Source organism: Antedon bifida, chromosome 8 (genome assembly GCF_963402885.1).
Source record: "Antedon bifida chromosome 8, ecAntBifi1.1, whole genome shotgun sequence".
Classification (NCBI taxonomy): Eukaryota; Metazoa; Echinodermata; class Crinoidea; order Comatulida; family Antedonidae; genus Antedon; species Antedon bifida.
Genome location: NC_136233.1, coordinates 16984989 through 17006605, shown reverse-complemented (window position 1 = coordinate 17006605; position 21617 = coordinate 16984989). Strand labels below are relative to the sequence as shown.

Below are 21617 nucleotides of genomic sequence, written 5' to 3'. Positions count from 1 at the left end.
CAGCAAACGCCCTCAATTGTTGGAAACGAAATACAAAATTAAAACCCCGTGAAAAAACGAAGGAGGAAGATCGTGTCTGCTGCTCCTCTCGCGAACAACAAACTTCTTTTTAATCTTGGCCTAGCGAATTTACAATTTATTTACAGTTTATGTTATAGGCCTATATCTTTTAAAATGACAACCCTTGTTCGTGTTAAAAGAAAGCATACCGATGATCCTGTCGAAGCCCTGATTTTGTCGTGTAAGCGGGCGAAGAAAGGACAGACGACAACAACAACAAGTGGAGCAAAGTCTTCTGCCTCGTCCAAAAGTTTATCAAGTGAGGTGAAAAATGTGTTCCGATTTGCGGGAACAGTGGCAGAGAAGGTAAATTATAAACACTTTTGTGATTATGTCTTGTTGATAAATAATTTTATGTAAGAGTCATACATCACTGGAATTCTCTGCCTGAATATGTAATACAAGCCTCTTCAGTGAACATCTTTAAGTCTAGACTTGACAACTATTTTCGGCTAGAAATGGAATCTAATAGGCACTAGCCTAAACTATTTCCATCAAACATTAAGTGTAAGTGTAAGTGTAAATTAATAATTATTATTGTTTTCAAATGTTATTAAAATACTAAAATAAATCTTTTCTTTGTACAGATTTTAAGCCTGTTTTCCAGTCGACGTTGCGTTGAGTTATGTTGCATTAACCAAAAATGGGGAAAAATAATTGCTAAAAATCATAATCTGCAATCGTTGAACCGAGTTAATGTGTGCCCAGCTGCGCGTGGTCGACCCAGCAACAATGAATGATCGCTTAAATTTTTACTTATTCTCTACTTCAACAATTTCTTTTAAAAACTCAACGCAACTCAACATTGACTGGAAAAGGAGTTTTAAAACAATTTCATAATAAGCCCTACCTTCATTCTTTATTAAAACTAATCAACTATACATGAATTTTAATTTCAATTACATAATGCCAATTAGGCCTAATTTGTGTTCTTCGTATCCAATTACAATTAATGATTGGACACGTGCCTCATTCAATAATTATTATCCCTTAGTTACCCACATATTTATAATTTGAATAAACATTCAAAATCCAATAACAAATATCTTCATATAGTTATTACAACCCGAAAGGCTATTCTAACCCATGTCGATGAGAATGTTAGGCCTCCGCTCCTCACTCCATGCCTCCTTGATACAAACAAAAATCCCTCTAGTTAAGTCGGTGAGAAAAGACGATGATGAGTAAAGCTACTCAATTAAGACGATAGTTTTAAAAAAAAGTACAGATGGGTTTCGAACTCTGGCCTATAATGTTACACAGGAACTGGAGCACTGACATTCAGCCATCCGATTATGTGGCAATGTTATAACCAATCAGTCTTGTATCAAACGTCATACCTGCTCATCGATCGTCATAAGGATAGCTTTTGTTAATTAGTGCACAGTACAATTAATTTAAAAATAAAGGCGAAAATAATTTAAAATGCCTGTATATTTATACAGTAGGAAGTCTTTGATGCGAAAAAAATAGTTACGTTTAATAGTGGCTGCATTCTAGGTCCAGACAATATTTGTAGGTCCTAGATTGTTGAAAATAAAAATCTCCTTTTGGTCATCGCAAATCAAAAGCTCCTGTTGTAAACTTTTTTAGAATACACACTTTTTCATTCATTCAGTGAACTTACTGTAAAATAAGAACAGAAATATATTGTAAAAATGTGACCTATTGCCAGCAGCCATTTAGTAATTATCCTACATTTTAGCAACAAATAATTTCAGCAAAGAAACTGTAGAACAATAGATGAATACTGGAATATAGGTTTGAGGTTTTGTCAGTTGAATTTGTTACAATTACACATCAATAATATTAATAATTAAATAGTTAAAAAGTTTTCGAAACTAATTCACCAAATTGGTATTTTTCACAAGGCTGTTTTTGCTTACAGTACTTACTGTAAAGGATAAAGACTATTTAAAAAAAGAAAAGAAGAAAGAACAAAATATAAAACTGAATTTCAAAATTCAACTGTTTTTTCTTTAGTTACCAATATTGTTTAAGATAGAATCCCTATGTAGTGTTGTGCATTCAAACCTAATTTAGTTGAATGTCAAATTATTAAATAATATTAATATTAAATAATACTTAAATTCTGTTAATCCATTGAGTTGTTTACAGATTACTTGTAAAAATAACTTACTATATTTAGAAACTCATTTTGGCAAGTCCGTCAATTCTGTCTGTATTGTCTATAAAGTCCAGTTTCTACTTTGAAAACATGAAACATAATTAATACTCAGTAATAATAGAGAACAATATATAATGGATACTGTAATATTTATAAGCCATGTTGTTTGGTTTCAGAATTTATTTATGGCTATTTTATTGCTAGTTCATGACCGTTCCAAAGTGATTGTATTTCATTTAATTTCACTTGAAGTGTGAGTTAACTAATAAATTTCAAATGACCTGTCCAGAATAACACATGAACAAATGTAAAGTGACAAATACGATATACGCAGTTTCATGAAATGTATTTTGGGTTGTGTGTTGCTGTTGTCAATGCAGAATTTGTTTATCACCAGTTACAATGGTTACTGGTAATATGTTATGATTGTACACACAGCTTGATATCTTTCTTGATTGTAACATGTATGAAACATTAATGTGGCTTAAAATGTTTTCAATCAATCAATAAAATTACCATATTCCAACAATTACATAAAAGTTGAAATAGATGGTATTTCTCTAGACATATTGCGTCTACAATTTCTAGAGAGTACCTGTTGATACCAAATACCAAGTATACTGATTTTCACTCAATTTAAATTAAGAGTTCAGGTTCGTTTCCCCACCTTCCCCCTCCTCTTTGACTATTTGCCACTATATAAGCACTAGTTCGTAGTAGATCCAGACTGTAGAATCTACCAAAAAAAAATGTTTGACACAGTTACTTGTTGAGGCTGTCTTTAATTGCTTACTGTTACTTAGTAGCTCCAATTGTATTCCAGTTCATCAGAAGGACAAGGTTTTTTGTATAGCAAACACAGCCATTGATTCTCGTCTTTTAATACTTTTAATGATAAATTATAATTTTGTAAAGATCTAATAATATCACAGACACTGGTAGTACAATTAAAGTAGACTGATACTGTAGAATGTGTGTATGTACAGTATTGTAGAGGAGTGTATTAAAACCTGTGTACCTCCAAAAATGTATAAATACAGAAAATATCTAAATTCAAATATAATTTTTAAATATGAATCTATGAGCTGTGTATAAAATCTTTAAAATTGTTGTTGCTATCCTCTCGATACAATATGTTAAAAAGATTAAAATCCAACAACAATATTTCATAACCTTGCAAAGTAATTGCCTTTTTATTAGGATGAACTGTAAATAAAACCATATTACCTTACAAATACAAGGTAAAATAACAAATAAAAATAAATTATTATTAATAATATCACATAATCAGTATGGAATAATATTATTAATATTATAATCATCATTTTTTAGTACAAAGAAAGAATAGAAATCATAAAAACTGTTTCGTAACTATCTTACTTGGATAAACCACCATTTGCCCTTTTGTCCAAAGTGAGAGAGATATTCTTAGTTGTAAACCCTATCTTATAATGTGAAAGTCTTCTATTCTAGTCTGCTATTTTCATTCCATGTAAAGTGAGAGGTTTTCATTGACTACAAACACCACTGATGGTTTGTGTATTAGTTAGTAAGGTAAATAGGGAGCTTGTGATTTTGGACCTACTGTATAGAAACTAGTTGCATAATGAATGTTAAGTCGCAGATGCAATAAATCTTTACTGACATAGCTCGGTAATACCAGTATAATTCGAAATGATTCGTTTCATATTTATTAGAATATATTAGAGTATACTCTTTCCTGGATATTTTTATCTTGGGATTCTGTACTGTTTTTTTGCATGTGGAAAAAATATAGTTTAATTTTATTGTCCATTTTACTATTTATTATTATCCAGTGTGTTGTTATTTCCATTGTCTCTTATTCTACAACAATAGATGAGTCAGCTAAGCTGTTGTAATATTTGTATTTTGGTCTTTACAACAATAAACAATGGAATTCCATTTTACTAATCATAATCCCTTGTTACCTTTTGTGTACATACAGGCGAGTACAAGGTATAAACGGTTATTTTATTATTAGCGATGATGATGGCTATCAATAGACTATACAAAAATGTGTTGTTCTGGTTCATTGCAGAACCTGCTCGACTCTACCAATCACTTTTTTAATTTTAAGAAAAGAGAATTTCTTGTTTTCAGAGAGTCTGGTCTCTGTAGAGTTGACTGCATTACAGAATACAGCAATACAATGTGTTAAGGAACCCTAACTATAAATTTAAATTCCTGTATGGTGTAGTGTACTTTAAACAAGTCTACTAGTAATAAAGATCTTTTGATATTACAGAACAGAAGTATTATGATACCCCTTGATACCACCTCCTTAGGCATCAGCACAAGATTCTCATTGTCAGTTGAAAAACCAAAAATTCCATGTGTACAACCAGAGGTAATTGCTTAATTTACCACCACCTATAAATAAAATGTATATTTCACATTTTGTAACAATCGTTTACTATTTCCATGGTAACACATTTTTTTACCTTAAAGATAATTTGATTTTCTGCTTGGGTTGAGATATCTTCAAAAGGTCAAGAGAACACTGTGATAGGAAATAAAACGAAGTACTTGTTATTGTATTGAGGTGAATGCTTGATGAAAGGTTGCAGTACTTATACCTGAATAAACCCTATTTGGCATATTCTCCAAACTACTGTATTCTTTAAAGCTTTGTCTATACTATCAACTTTTCTGACAAAAAAAAATGTGATGTGCCCAAATACGATAGTGATATGCCCAAATATGGTAGTGATATGACATCATTGTGTCTATATACAGTATGGGCACATCACATAAAGTTTAATGTATAGACAGAGCTTTAAAATAGTGTATTTATATGCCTATGTGTGCATTTGACAGAATTAGGAAAATTCAAACCTAATATGCAATGCATTATGATGCTCAATATTATTTTTATATCATAAAGTCTTTTGCGTGTCATACTTTACAGGACTTGTCAAAATGTGTGTGTCAATTACGCTTCTACTATGCAATGTTGTCATTCATTCAACATGTGAAAGTATTACTTTTTCTGGCATTTATGTTTTGCTACCATGTAAACATTCAAACAAATAGTAAACTTGTTTACTCATTTCTCAACCTTTTCCAATTCCTTGTTAGGGATAAAACGTAATTGATGTTGGAAGTTATTAAATCATACATCATTAATTTATATAGTTCACAGCTTGTAACCTTTTAATTGAGTCGATTCACCCCAGCTAATGTCACATTAAGTTGTGAAATTTATCAGCTGTAGTAGCATCTAGAATTTGTTATTGCTCGGTTCTTTGTAGCCGGATTATCGCAGGACTCCAACTTAATTAATTTTGCTAAACTAGAGTGTTATTCTCATGTCCAGTCATAGACATTAATGTGGTTTTTAAGCTTTCTGAATAACAATTTGTCACTATTTATCAGCCTATAGTCAGACAGAGGCTAGCAATGTCAAAATGATATAGAAAAGGATGTTTTCAAGCCTACCATTTTTTAGATTCAGACAAAATGTTTTCCTAGTACTAGTAGTAATTAAAAACACACAAGGCTGAAACAAAAATGCAGTGCCTACAGTATAATAGGAATTCCGTCTATTGAAAGTTTTTCAAACAGTTATTTATCCAGTTTATAAGTCAAATATTTTAATACAAAGTTTATTTTTCTTGATGTAAACATTGATTGTTCTTTGTTTACTCATTAGTACTGTATCAGTAACAATGATCAAAGTTCTCATTTTAAAACCATATCTGACTACACGATTTCACACTCAATCAAAGGTTAATGTTTATTTTAAGAATAGAGATTCTACAGTAATATTACTTTGTTTAAACTTTTCCCTTTACTTAAACTTAAAATTCCAAAGAAAAAGTACACTTGGCAAGTCAACCAGAAGAATGAAGGGAGAAAAAAAAATACATAAATAATATCAACCCTGTTGTATGATTTAGTTTCATAAACATTTTGTCTAGGTAAGTTGTAGAGTACAGTACCTACACTGAAAATAGTGTACCTGTTCTTAACAAACTTTTGGAGAAACTAATCAACTAACAGTAACACATGTTAGGTTCACAAATGATAAAATCGCTGGCTGAATATGAATATAAAATAGCTGCAAAATGAGGCCAAGGTTTGAGATAAAACAGTTCATCCTAGCATAAACAGAGCGGAAATAATATACATGTCTTCTTTTTCGTTCCAATGCGTTTGTTTACAGTGTAATAGATTTCATAGGTTTTTGGTTGGATGAAGATTTTGAGGTGTTATAATTGTGTGTGGAACACCTCATGCATTCAAACAAAATTGAATATTCTTTACAAAAATTATGTTTTTTACATGCATAAAAACATGTTTTTATATTCCTACAATCTAGGGCTCTATCTACACTATCAAACTATATGTGAAAAAAAAATGTGATGTGCCCATATGTGGACATGATGATGTCATATCACTACCATATTTGGGCACATCACACTTTTTTTGTCAAACTTGTTTGATAGTGTAGACAGAGCTAAACAACCTACAGTACTGTACACTCCACAACATCCTTCCAACCCTCACAATTCAAAATTTCTACATCTGCACCTGTATGACTAAATTGCTCACTCAATAAATTAACTAATGTAATAACTAATATTCAATAATGGAAAAAATATCCTATCTACTTATCTACTGTAGATGGATCAAATTTGACAATTTATGAATTTTGAAGATTTAAAAATTGAGATACTTTTAAAAGGTAGAGAATGATGACCTAGTTCTGTTCGATGTTTTGTCAAAATAATCACAAAATATTGTAAATGATACGGATAATTGCGTTTAAAAATAGCTGTCCATATTTAGTTTATTAGGTAATATTACAAATAGAAGTTTTAAATATTAAAGTGTACGTTTAAAAATTAATGAAAATGCTTTCTTAGGAGTTTGTTTTTCCTTGGATAAATATTTCAGATTCAGATTTTTCTAAATATTATTTATCTGCGTTGTACAAGAATATTAAATGGAAAAAAAATAAAGAGTACACACAGTACAACGCTTTTAAGCAATAAACAATTCTTTTGTAAAAATTAATTACTGTGAGTGTCATTACCTAAAACACTACAGACACTAAAATAGTATCTATCCACCATTAACATTCATAAATATTACAGTAATTTATTCTAAACTTTTTTTTACAAATAGATGAATTTCCAAAAGTACACTAAAATACTATAGACCTAATGATGTGCCCAAAATAAGTTTTGAAATATCAATAATATAATTTTATATTATAGTTATCAATACTTATTCCAATAGTACAGTATAGTATTCTTTTATAGTTTTAACATTTTGAAGTAAAGTCTAAAGAAAATAGGTTCAAATTAAGTTTACATTGTAATTATGATTATATTACATGAGATTCCAGGGCAGGCAGCTATACTGATGGATAATCCATTATATTATGACCATAAAATGCATTGAATTCGATGACTTGATTAAATCTACATAAAAATTGTATCCATTAGTATTAAAAAGGTTTCATGAGTATCAAAAAACCTCTTGGAGGCCCTGAGCTTAAAGGATATTATAATTCCAGTACTACAGTAGGTGGGACACGCAAACTTTCAATCACCCAGACTAAAACTTGCCGAAAAACCTTGCACCCACCTTTATTTCAACATCCAACAGTCATACAAAAGTTCTATTACCGTATTCCTCGGGTATAATCCCACTTAGAGTCTAATCCCACTTCCTACTTTTTATCTAATTTCACAAACAGGAATGTCCCCGGGTATAGTCCCAGTATAGACTTTTGATCTGGATGTAGACCTCTAGCCAGTTCAGATGAGTTTTTACAAGAAATGCTTCTTACCAATCATTTTTTTCCCTGAACCAGGGTTTCCCCAGGTATAGTCCCACCAACAAAATTCGGCCCAATTTCATGTAGGTGGGATTATACCAGAGGATATACCGTAATTATTCTGTATATTATAAAACAAATTGTTGAATGAAGGGAAAGTTTGCAGTCATTCATTCATTCATTACGATAATATTGATGATTGGTTTATGTTGAATGTGCCAATCTTAATATAATACTGCATTCATTACTTATGATTAATATAGATGCCATTTGCACCAGTAAAGATAATAATAACTCATAATTATTAATAATGTTTCATCAATAATTCTATAATTAAAGTATGACTAGTAACAATCAATAATGAACTGGAGCATTAACATATTAAACAATGTCCCTTTAAAATCTAGGGAGAGTTATTCAAAGCTGTTTAAATGACAGATTCATTACTATCATAGACAGACATAAATATATTAATACTATTATTGAGTGTACACATGTCCTAGTATCTAAAAGCATAGGCAATGATTCCAAGCCTCTTACATTACAAGAACACTCCCACATTTCTATTCAATTATAATGTCAAATCCCACAATTGAACTCGATCATCTAATAAAAAGTTACATAGTTAATAATTTTAATATGAAGTTTTAACTTGGTACCTATTTTATTTTAATATTTTGATTGACAATGAAAACTTGCATAAAGAAAATATTTTATACAAAGATGCAAAAGATAACCCATCACATGACAATTGTTGTGTCATAACATTGCTGTTGAAACAGTTATTTATATTAATAACTGATGATAATTGTACACTCAGAACTTTAGACAACAAACAACAATATTAATACTATAAATAATTGCATATTAAGGGCCGATTTGACTGTATCTGTAGGCCCCTAATATTAATACTATAAATAATTGCATATTAAGGGCCCATTTGACTGTATCTGTAGGCCCCTAATATTAATACTATAAATAATTGCATATTAAGGGCCCATTTGACTGTATCTGTAATCTTTTGCAAAAATAAATATTTGATTGGCTGGAAAGCAAGAACATTATGCAAATATAGTATGAATACAATGATATAATTCCAAGTAAAGATTGTTTGCACTAAATGACAAAGTGACCGTGCAACATATATGGTTCAGGCTTTATATTAATGATCAGTTATTATCTGTGTTTATTAATAGTTCGATTCTTGCTAAGCTTACCTGGATAAACCAACATAGGCCTTTTTCCCACGGAGCAAAGAGCGAAGGACAAAGCCATCCCTTTGTATACACCTACATTAACGGAAACAGTTTCCTATGAAATGAGCAAGTAGAAATATGTTTTAACACTACAACAGTGACCAACTCCTATTCAGAGGACACCCTATTAGGGGGCACTATTGGGTCCCATCAATAGAGGTTTTATTGTATTTCAATCCAGTAGCAGCAACATGCCCATAGATGGTACAATAACATTATCCTACAATGAATTCTTTTATCGTGAATTCTCCTGTGCAGTTAAACTGCCTCATCATTATGAGTTATTGGACTCAGTGAGAATAATTTATATTTAAATATTGAACACTGTTTTATGACAAAGTGATTGAGATTTACAAGTTGAATTTTTAGAATCATGCTGCAAATTGACAGCACATGATTTTATGACTTATACAACTTGACTATAACATTTCTTTGATAAATAACCTTTTTTTTACATTTAAGAGGACTTTAGTTTACTAAGCTTTTATCTTACTGTACAGTATTCCATACAATTTCCTGGTTTAATTTTTATTAAATATATTATAGTATAGTAATAGTATAATATAGTAAATTTATATATAGTACTTTTACTCGGGGTACCCGAGTCTAGGACATTTTCTCCTCCTCCATCTGGACACTATTGAGTAAAAAGTGCGATTTATAAAGTACTACTCCTCCCTTATTCGTTGTAGTATGGAGCTGGGATTTGGCATGAATATACTACAGGGACATGTCCTCAAAGCTATAGAGCCGGATTTTTAAATTTCAAACCGGATGCAGCCATATCACATCTCGAAGATGGACCGTATAGCTGTATTTGGTAGCGAGGTTATTGATGCGTATGTGACGTCACATCCCGTCTTATGACGTCATTACAGCTTCTTTTGCTGTACCCCGAGTATCGCACATTCGTGGTTGTTTATTTATTAAGTATAAATTCAAGGTCTGTCTGAGTCATCTACAGTAACCAACATTCAACAAACTTTTAAAATGGTGCCTAATGTAGGCCTATTTGTTTTGATTTAATTGTAAGATTGGTTTATTGAATAGGCTTTCCGTATACTAACAAACTTTATAAACTTCTCCCAATGCAAGAATCCTTTGGCTTGGCCTAAAATAAATTCTACTGTTCGGAATATGTTTTTACTATTTACTGTTTTTAGGAGAGTTTTCAGTGTGTAAAATGTATCCAATATTTTGAAAATCGACTGTATACATTTTTATATAGTGGATTTATATGTTTTAAATTAAATTATCTTCCCATGTATGGAAAGGGTCACATGATGTCCAGCAGCCAATCCACAAAGCAGCTCTATACCAAATGTTGTACAGGGTTTTTAAAGATTACATTCTTATTCAAGAAGGGAATCAGTCATGGCAATGCACATTTTGTTTGTTTGTGTATTTTGATCCCCCAGCCTTTTAGCCCAGACATCGATGTGCCATGCCTCCTAGAAAGGATCCAGGCTTGCAGAAATACCTTCTCTAATATATAGCCTCCTTGAATGGAAACATGATATAAAATTATCATTCTACTAATGTTTTATTATCATCACACTTGCATTCTCAAATGTAGGAGAGTTAATTGAATGTATGATGCAGTCTGTGAATGTACAGTATTGATAACTACAATGCGCATCAGATTTTATTTTAAGCGTTTTACACATTTAGATTTATTGTTCAATTTAACATTCTGAATTGTCAAAATGTAGATAAAATTCTGAGAGAGAATGTATTTCATTATTTGGTGATGATGTATTGATGAATGATTATGGTTAAAAGGATATTTTGTCCTGTTTGAATGCCTATTTCATCAACTATCCTCCCTTTAATACCTTGATATGTGCTCATGCTTGACTAACTTAGTGCACTGAAGCGCGGTTAACATGTGCATTCATCTGGAACTAACCAGTGCACTCATAAAATCTACTTATGTTTATTACCAAGTTCGGTCCTTATATATGCAATTCACACATGAATTAAAACATCTTCATTGCTCTACACTATACACCATCTATCCAACAATTGCGATAAAGGCAAGGTAACGTATAGTCGGAATGCGTATGGCATCTATCCAGCAATTGTGATAATGGCAAGGTACCGTACAGTCGGGATGTGTACGTCATCCATCCGACAATTGCAACCATGGTAATTTATTGTCGTGATGTGTACGTCATCCATCCGATGATTTTGACCGAGACGATGTACCACTGGGATGCGGTACTGATTGATCCCGATTAAATTAGTTATCCTAAAAGCAATTACTGATAGGTAATCATGGCTTAGTTTGATTACTGTGGAGTCAACTAAAAGCTTATTTGAGTGCTGACTGAATAATTGGTGATAATAATAGAAATGATCAAATAAATAATGGAGTCTTGTGTACTGTATGATGTCTTCTTGCAAACAAATGTATTACTTTATATACAAGTATCCTCTGTGTCCTACTGATGATTTGAATTTGTTATTTATTTTTACTGGGTAACCTCTCCCAGAGTGCAGTTATGATCAGTGGCTGTCTGTGTACTAGTACTCCGAGGTACAGTACAGTAACCTCTTACTCGTCTCGAATTTGCCAATTTTAAAATGTACTTAATTTTTAAATTCAATTAAAATGAATCGATTATAAATACTAAGTAGTAGCAGGCCTAGTCCAATTAATCTGAGGCTAGACGAATTGATTACACATACTAAATTAAAAAAATAGATGTAAATGGCTGAATTGCACACAGGTGTGAAGGACACATACCACAATTTTCTACTCCCCTAAATGTCCCTTTGTGTCGAGTGCTGCCACCAAACAACACCCGTTCATCTGTCCACAAAACAAGGGCTGAATGGACCAGTACACCGGGGTAACCCCCTACTCTTCCGAAGAATGAATTGGGTTCTTCAAAGTGCACTCAAGCCAAATGTGTACACTGGACCTTCAGTTTTAATTTCTTATCAGAGAAGAATAAATATGGTCGAGAAATGCCTTAAACATGTGCAAATCTGCCTTAACCACACGGTCACTCGACTCGACAAGATGCATTTTATTATTAAATTTTGAGGTGGGTCAGAATTAATAATATAATACTAATAATATATTGTTAAAACATACTGTACCCACTTGGGTATGATAATTATCTGCTTATTGTGTTATAAAAATAAGTTTCACTAGTACTAACTGTACAACAACAACTGCAAAGTAATAGAGTGAAAATGTATTATTAACTATCACATAAACCTTTTAAATTTGCGACTAAATCCTTCTGTATTTGTAGAGCAGACAAGCAGTCTATTTGTAGTGAGGTGATTTTAAGGTGTTTAAAACCACATAATAACGGTGAAATAAGCAAAACAAAAGATTGATTTATAGATTGGATTATTTAGGGTTATGGGAGGTTGGGGTGAGATTTTAGATTTATATCTGTACATGGTATTTATTTGTTAATCCTACAGTAGAAACACTTATGCCTTTCACTTTAGCTAGCAAACTTCAGAATTTGCACACAGCGGAGCATCAGCACGAGGGTTAAACACCTGAGTGCTCCCTCATAAAAGTCTGGAAATGTTTAACGTCAGGAGGACATCCTCGGCCAAACATTTATTTATTTAATTGTATTTATCATCCATATCTTACTATAATTCATCCATAGTGACATAATACAGCAGTATTTACCTTTTCTTCATTGCGAAACATTGTTCTAACATTGCAAGTTTGTATGAATATTAGGTTGAATTGTGTGGAGACATTCCAGTGTTTCTTCTGAGTATCATCATGGTTTTTAATGTGAAAGGGGTACCTGTATACAACTATTAGGGATGGGGAGTTGGCTATATTCAACTCGGTGTAGTAGTGGCATGAATTTGTAATACTAATAGTGATAATGATATACTATAAATTAACCCTAATAACAAGAAATAGTCTAGTGTTTTGATAATCATATTATGATGTTGCTGTTATTCTTCCACCAGTGCATTTTATTCATATTCATTACATTGTGTCTAATGACTACGTAGTATAAAAGAGTTTCATAATTTATCTCGCTACTATTCAGTACACATTACATACATCACATCACACATTTAATTTCATTGATTCAATTTCACAAGCTTTATATTCTGTAATAATGGTACGGTCTATAAATCCCAATTCATGTAAAAATGATTGTATTTCTTTTAAATCTGGCATGGAAACAAGTATTGGTTTGTTAAAATAACATATCTTCAAACGAGATGGTTACTCCTTTTGTAATTCTTTCTATTAGAAAAAATCTGTGAAAACACTTATCATAGTTACTGATACTAGCTTTCGAAGCTGTAGAGGTATAACTCAAGAGAAAAATGTAAATATTCATTTCAAAGAATACTATTACCATAGTACAGTACATGCCAACACTCCCATTTTGGCTGTGAGACTGCTGAATTTTGATATATTGTATTGTTTTCTGCATTAAAAGATAACAAAAAGGCTTACACACGACATTGTATGATCATCTGCGGCCTTAATGGTTTTTTTTCTGAACGGAAAGGGGATTACCTCACATAGCCATCACCCGATAGAGCTTGTGACATCACAAACTGCACTACTTTACCTCCTCTTTTTTAAGTTCAGATGTTGGCATGTATGTAGTACTGTGTGCAAACTGTGTCTGTAATGGCGCCCTCACAACACACCACCATCGTAATTACTTTGTTTCCACTATTATGCTATTTTCCTCTTGCCATAGGTGAAACATAAAAGAGTCATATTCTTACCTAGTCATAATAGGATAGGTTCTTGATGTTTGAGAAAGTGATGTTTACTTTTTCGTACATACCAGCTTGGTTTGTGTTGGATGATACCTTCTTTCACCGGTTGCTATTTGCTTTTTTAACTAATAGATGAATACTAAACTACTGTACTATAAATATACTATAGTGCCATTGCTGTTGGTTTTGTAATACAATGTCCATCAGCATCAAACTCTGCTTTAAATATCTCATAGTTGATGAAATATTGCATTCATATTCTCACTAAATATAATCAGAATCTCCAGCTCTGGACCGATTGCTTATAAAGACTTGTAGTTGTACTGTACACATCTCAAGCTCTTTTTCCAATGTCCATGGACCCACTACATTTTTCTTATCGTGCTAAAAAAAATGAAGTTTTTAAAACATTTTTGTAATATCTATAGTGAAAAAACAATTATTGAAAGTTTTCTAGCCTTTAACTGTATTACCGCCCTCTATTGTTCATTTAATATAATCAGTTTTTACAGAGCTATAAGAATATAGCGCCACCGCATGTTTACAGTGTACTGTAGTTTTAATTGCTTTATTCAAATACCGTAAATCTGGTCTGGTCAGAAACTCATAGCAAAATAATAAAACAGTAGAAATTAACAAATTTGGTTGAACTTTTATTATAAACTCAAAAACACTCAATCCTCCCACACTCCCGAGATCAACATGCATTATTTTCAAAATACGGCTGCATCATAAGTTACTATTAGAGTAGTGGGTTATTATTATAGATTGACTTATAAGGTGGGTTACTATTAGAAGGGGGTTATTATTAGAGTGAGGGTTACTATTAGAAGATTTACGGTATGTTAAAAACAATCCAAGCAATATTTGAGGGCAGCATATCAATTACATGTCAAGATTCCAAGAGTTTGTAGCATAGTTGAGGTCCCCTAGTTAATACCATTATATTATTTCTAACTTCAATAATTACAGTACTAATTTAATTTGTCTACTTTTCAACATTTTAAAAGCTATTAATTATTGCACTATTACTATTGTAAGTAGTAGTACTAAAACCAGAGTACATGACAATGCAGACTCTCGGCAAACTTGTCCCCTCCGCACTTTTAAATAAATAAATATGATGAAGTATGTTTGTTGTAATTAATATGTTTTCTCTGAAGCCCAGGTCAGATCAACAATTTTGCATTTAAATTTTCTTTTTGTATGTTTTCAGGACCAAGCGTTACCCAAACAAATAGAGGATGTTATAAAACATGGACAATTACAATATAAAACCAAAGGAAATGTTCCAGGTCCACAAGTAAAGGCCAAGCAACTACATAAACAAACGAGCATAAACAACAGATACCGAATGGTGGCCAAACACCGGGGAATTCCCATCGAACTCCAAAAAGAGAACATAACAGTGTCAAATACTACCGAACTTGAGGCTGCTGACAAAGCAAAGAAAAAGCCTTCTTCTTTAAGGAAGAAAATAGTGAGAAGACTATCGACAAAGTCTGCCGCGAAGGATGCCCCAACGAGGACAGAAAAGTCTGGAGCATGTTCATTGGTTGAGGAAGAAGCGCAGAGGCTGTTTAATATCTATGAAGTGGTACAAGAGAACCTAGATGATATCTTATCAAATAAACCGGTATGTAGTTTCATGTTTGGAAGAATAAGTGGTTGTTTTTCTGTAGTAGATTTTAAAAGAAAATCATGTTGACATTTCAAAAGCTATCGGAAATTAGCAGGGTTTTTTTTTGTTGGAACCAATAAATTAAAATTTCATAAGCATTTATCTTTTATAATGCTTTATAGTGCTTCGGATTACCTTCCTCCTTTCAACATGCATTGTTAAAACAAATAATATATCACCCTTCTGACAGGGGGTGGTTGATGAAAGATATCGCTGTATGTTTTTATTGTGGTGAAAAATAGAAGCATGGTATTTAAACATTGGTGAAAACATAATGTAGAAAGGAAGGGCTTATGGCTATCCGCTGTTTATGAGTTTATGTATCACCTTGTGTTTCCTGTATATTCAACTATACTTTACTCTTATAAATGTACAGTTAGGAAGTTTCACAACACGTGGTAACTAATAAATCAGGTGTTTGTTATTAATACTCCTGAATTACTTGAATGAAATGTTTAGGATGGCTATTAGGAACTTGTGATCGGGAAAATACTTTTTCCCCTTTTTCATTCGGTGACTGATGTCAAGTATAATATAAAATTTGTTCACCGAGTCCAGCTTATAGTATAGAGCCAATCCACTACTTTTTTACCACCCTTCTTTGTTTGTCACTTTTATAGGCTACAGTACATCCCTGACATGCCTATTTTCTCCTACTTAACTAAAATTCCACAATCCTATTTATTTTGCCCATTGTTTTGTAAATAAAATGTGTTTACTGAGCCCAGCTTACAGTGCAAATAAGCCAATCCACCAAACATTTTTTCAACACCCATTATTGTCAGACACTTTTATAGGCTACATCTCTAACATGCATATTTTTTCCTACTTAACTAAAATTCCACAATCCTAATTTATTTTACCTATTGTTTTTAAATAAAAAAAAATTGATCCTAGTACGCCTTCTTTCCTTGAAAGCAAAATTAAATGGCAGACTATACCAGAGACCAAAATGTATTAGATGAGGCAGGAGTTCAAATCTTGGTTCTATCGTTATTTAAGTCTTTCTTCACTATTTATACATTTGCATGGATAATTATGCTAGAAAATTAACAGAAAGTTAATATCTAAAGCTCTGACTACACAAAATGTGTGTGAAAAGAAAATGTACCCATGGACACAATGATGTCATATTACTACCATATTTGGGCAAATCACACTTTTTTTGTCAAACTAGTTTGATAGTGTAGACAGAGCTTTTAAACTTATCCTAGAGTAAATTTATACCTCAGAGTAAGTTGTACCCGTGCCAATACAGTCGTGGAATTACTAATATCTTTTTTTTATCTTTTAGGCCAAGCTTGCCTCCATAGATGACGAAGATGAAGATGACGCTGTCATGTGCAACAACGTTAAAATGCTACGAGAAAAGTTAACGATTAGCGACGGAGACACCCACCAAAACAAACCTATTGAATACGTATACGATTTATACTATGCAGAGAGTTCGGACTTTGATTTTAATACGGAACACATTGTGTTAGGTTTAGATCCGTTAAGTGGCCAAGTGTTGATGAATGAGCAAGATGATGAGGATGTAGGATATGGCAACGATGAAGATGAAGATAGTAATGATGAGAATAATTGGAAAAATGATTATCCTGATGAAGATCCGGATTATTTCAATCAAAGTAAGGAAGCTTGGATGGAATGAAATGTGAAAAGACGCTGATAAAGATAATAATTATAATAATATATAAAAATAAATTTATATAAATGTATATAATAATTTGTATTATTTAGCAAACAACAGTAGCTGATATTTCTTGTATTTTGTGTACTGTTTCAATAAAAATACCATTATATTAATAGAATGCCATGATTACAGCATGGACTTAATTACAATGATGAGGTTAATATAGCTTTTTCAGGACAAAAAGTAAAATTCTGACAAAGCATATTTGGGAGATCTGGAACGAAGTACCCACTAATTTAAGATAAAATAGTTTACAGTATATTAATTAATAATTGTTTTATATATTTTTAATCCATTCTGTTGAATGCGACTAAAAATGAATAAATAAAATATTAAAAGTTTGTATCATTTTCTTTATATTAAAAAAAAATGTTTTTTATTATTATTTTTTAAGGACATACAGATATGTTTGATGAGTATCTTGATGACTACCGATACGGTGAACTTTCTAGTGACGATGAGTTTAACGAATACTCTGACAACAACCGAAGACATATCTCCAGAAGGATGAACTATAGTGATGAGGTGCAGAATGGAGCAGACAGTGATGAGCTAGAGATGTATGGCTAGGCCAAAAGCAGAAGCAAGAAACCTATTGTGTGCTTATGTACTACTAGGTAGGATCAGGAATATAGTGCCAAAGTTAGGGTGAAAAGATCTTACTAGCACTAGCCTAGCAAAGACAGTATAACCTAGGTTAGGAGGTTTAAAAGGTAGGTGAATTTAAACCTTTAAAAGGTCTTAAAATATTTTTTGAAGGAAATTTAGGCTGGTCACCATCTCACTCTACTTAACCCAGCACAACTATGTCCATGAGTATTAGGCAAGGGTTTATTTAGGGCATAAAGATGTCCAACAATTGACCTGGATTCATGAAATTTAGCCTGTGGGCTGGAAGTAAAATTTCCTCTCACATTTTTGTTAATGTCGTCGGATAACAATTTTTTCCCACTACACAATAAGTGTTATGCTATACTGTACATGTGAAGTTGAATAGAATAGAACCGATGAGCTTGCCTGGAAATTCTATAGTACTCAGTTCAACTCATTTGAATCACCGATTACAACCCACAAAACTCTGCTGGGATAAAACATTTCCTTCTGATAAATCTTTGAATCTGATTCGTAATATTTAACACATTGTGGGGAAATAAAATAGGCTTGTTGCGCCTACAAACGAGCTACACAAAAAAAAAAACACAAAAAAACATTACTGGGTAAAAATAACTATTTCTGATGTGGAAAGCCAGTTAAATGCACTAGGCACCCTTCTCTCCACCCCTCAAAACATGTATATCAGCCTTGTTACATACATTTCTTTATTTACAGTTGATGTAGTAAAAAGAATAATTTTTATAAAAAACATCGCAAACATTTTTAAAACGATAACATTACAGGACATCTGCAATGACAGGTTTTATTGTACTACTCTACACCTGACACGAAAAAGCAGATTTTTGTATACTTTACCACAAAAAGCTTACCAAAATATGTTAGTAATCGGGTTAAAATTAGTACGTGACACTAGTTTATAAAAACCATTAAAAAAATGAATTTTAGGGGAAATTTAATGTAATTGATCATGACCTAATGACTTGTGGCAAGTTTCAATCCTATTCTTCATCAGTTACTATACCAAGTCTATAATTACTATACCAGAGTGAAATGTACTGCAATTGTTTATCTTATTCTTGTGGTGTTTTTTTTAAAAGAGAGCACCTGGTCATTTTACAATTTTGAATATTAGGATTTTTTTTTTTGCTAATAGTATACTGCATCTTTTCTTTTTATTTGAATCAAATGCACTTGATTCTTAGAAATTGAAATTTGTTTTGTACAAATTTTTGTACAGAAAAAAAAAGTTGCTTTGTTTTGTTTTTATTCAATGATCACAATGAACATAGAAATAAAGCGATATTATTGTTGACGTGATGAAAAAGACAACAATGGCAAACTAAAAATGTAAAAAAATTGATATGATTTTTTATCCAGATTTTGGCAATAGGTGTGCTAGTTGCATGTACACTACAATAACAATTTCTCTCCACCAACATTATAATTAGTTTATTATAGTCTGTCACTATAAGCCAATAGTCGCTTGACTTTTAAAAGACTTATAATAAATGATAGTGATACATGTGGTATAGGAATTTCCTTTATTAGTTCAAGAACATTATAAGCCACGGTTCTAGCATGAAATTATCATCTGGCGAAAGATGAACGCAGGACCACACACGGCTGAACGCGATGGTGCATATTGTAGTAGAATATTGTAGTTGAAACTTGCATAAACTTTAATAGGTAGTTGCTGTTTGCTATACTAAAGTATCATCTATGTTTCATAAGATAACATTGTTACATAAACTAATATATTGGGTGCATATTTTGAGATTTACAAAATATTTTTGCTTGGTTTCTCATACCCATATCAAATACGTATAGATTAAAATAAAAAAATGAATATATAATTCCAAAAACACTATATTTTCGGTGAATTATTATTAAATTATTGTTAATTCTATTTTTCTTCATGTGTTGTCATAGCCTAATAAATGTGTGTTTTAAATTATAAATATTTTCTTAAAAATATGTATAAACTTATTTTCCAAACATGTATTCAATGTTAATATGAATTATGAAAATATAATTAAATTGCATTATTTTTAACAATCAGTTATTTTTCCATAGATATTTATAATAATGTTTGTGGAAAGTTTGTACATATTGAGATGTGTGTTGGGACTGAAACCCAGGGGTTAGTATACCAATTTCAATCTACCTGGGAATGAGTCCAAGCTTATGGTATATAGTGGGCCAATCTGTGTGTGCATTATTTTGCACTAAAGGATGGTCATGTTTGCAAAGTCCGCTTGTTCGGGGTAACATAGTCTCTAAATTGTAAGCACAGGGCTGGGATTATTTAATAACTGCCCCTTCTTCTTTAAATGTCTTTATTAATTAGTCACTTTGATCTTTGACACACTCCATCTTTGTAATTAATTTGATAGTCTGCCAATTGTCAAATTAATAAATATTTTTAAATAAAAATGTGCAATCGCCAACCATTCCAGGCTAAATATTTCATTAAAATTAAAAATATTCTTGGTTTTGTAATGTACTTTTACGAGAAAGTAGCACTAAAATTATCACCTAAAATAATACTTTGTGAGTAGTTATCAGAAATAGCAATTAGTATAATAATAAAAAGATTACACAAGCTGTTAAAAATATTAAAATAAGCATTCCTTTAAAACGTACAATTCAATTGTAATAAGTAGCATGTTTTACTAATTGTACATGCAGTCCAAATAAACGTAGTTAGTATTGAATATTTCAAAATGATGTTGCATACCGATAGCCAGGATTGTTCTTTTCCCCTCAAAAGTGTAAGTGATCAAGGAAGGAAGTGAGGTTTGTGGGGGGAAGGGTGAAATTAGGGGCTTACTAATACTAGTTTGGTTAATGAAATTTGCCTGCTGGCTACGCTAGGATTGCCGTACGAGCTAGGCCTGTTTTCTTGTTACACTTTCACTGCTTGTCTGTCCCTATACTAGTGTAAAAAGATGGATGTAGCGAACCTTATGAACATCACAGGCTACGAAGAAGCAATAAATACTAAAGATGAATGAAGGTCTGAAGGAGGAAGAAAGGGGGAAACAAGCCTCCAAGGTTAAACCGAATTCCTGTTTATATTCATTGATTTACTCTCATCCTCTATAAGTATCTTAAACTATGTACTGTTACTATGTAATTTATTTGAGAATAAATATTGTTTTAAGAAATGTCTGTTTTGTCGTAATTACTTATTTTTTATGGATTCTTTATTAAAAGTACAGGTGTTAATGCACACCTGTATACTTAAGTTTACGTTAATTTTTATTCAAAATAACATTTATTTTTTTCTAAATTGTCTACGTTTAAATTTAAAAAATAAAACAGGCAAATTGGATGTAAAAAATTAGGACGTTGAATTACTAATTACTACTTACGCTTGCCTCTCCACCCATGTGTATAAATGGATACTTGGTAATGTCAAAACACAATTGCGCTGATTGCTAGCTGCATTATGGGAGTATGTTTCCATTCATGAACGGGGTAATAATATGAAGTGCTTAGAGACTTTGTGCAATAAGCGATATAAAAGAACAAGTATTAATATTATTTTTAAATTAAAATTTCGGTCTTTATTTATCCTAACTAAATCCCTCCCCATTTCTCCCACCCCAATCTTCTTACCCTTCTATGCTAGT

General features: G+C 31.9%; 1 protein-coding gene across 1 annotated transcript; it reads left to right on the top strand.

Moving 5' to 3' along the window:
- Positions 1-42: 42 nt before the first annotated feature.
- LOC144850384 (putative RNA polymerase II nuclear localization protein SLC7A6OS) lies at positions 43-21153 on the top strand. The gene is made up of 4 exons (XM_078707659.1): positions 43-366; positions 15207-15626; positions 16966-17302; positions 17762-21153. The coding sequence occupies exons 1-4, from the start codon at positions 175-177 to the stop codon at positions 17935-17937; spliced, it is 1125 nt and encodes a 374-aa protein (XP_078563785.1). The 5' UTR covers positions 43-174; the 3' UTR covers positions 17938-21153.
- The last annotated feature ends 464 nt before the right edge of the window (positions 21154-21617 follow it).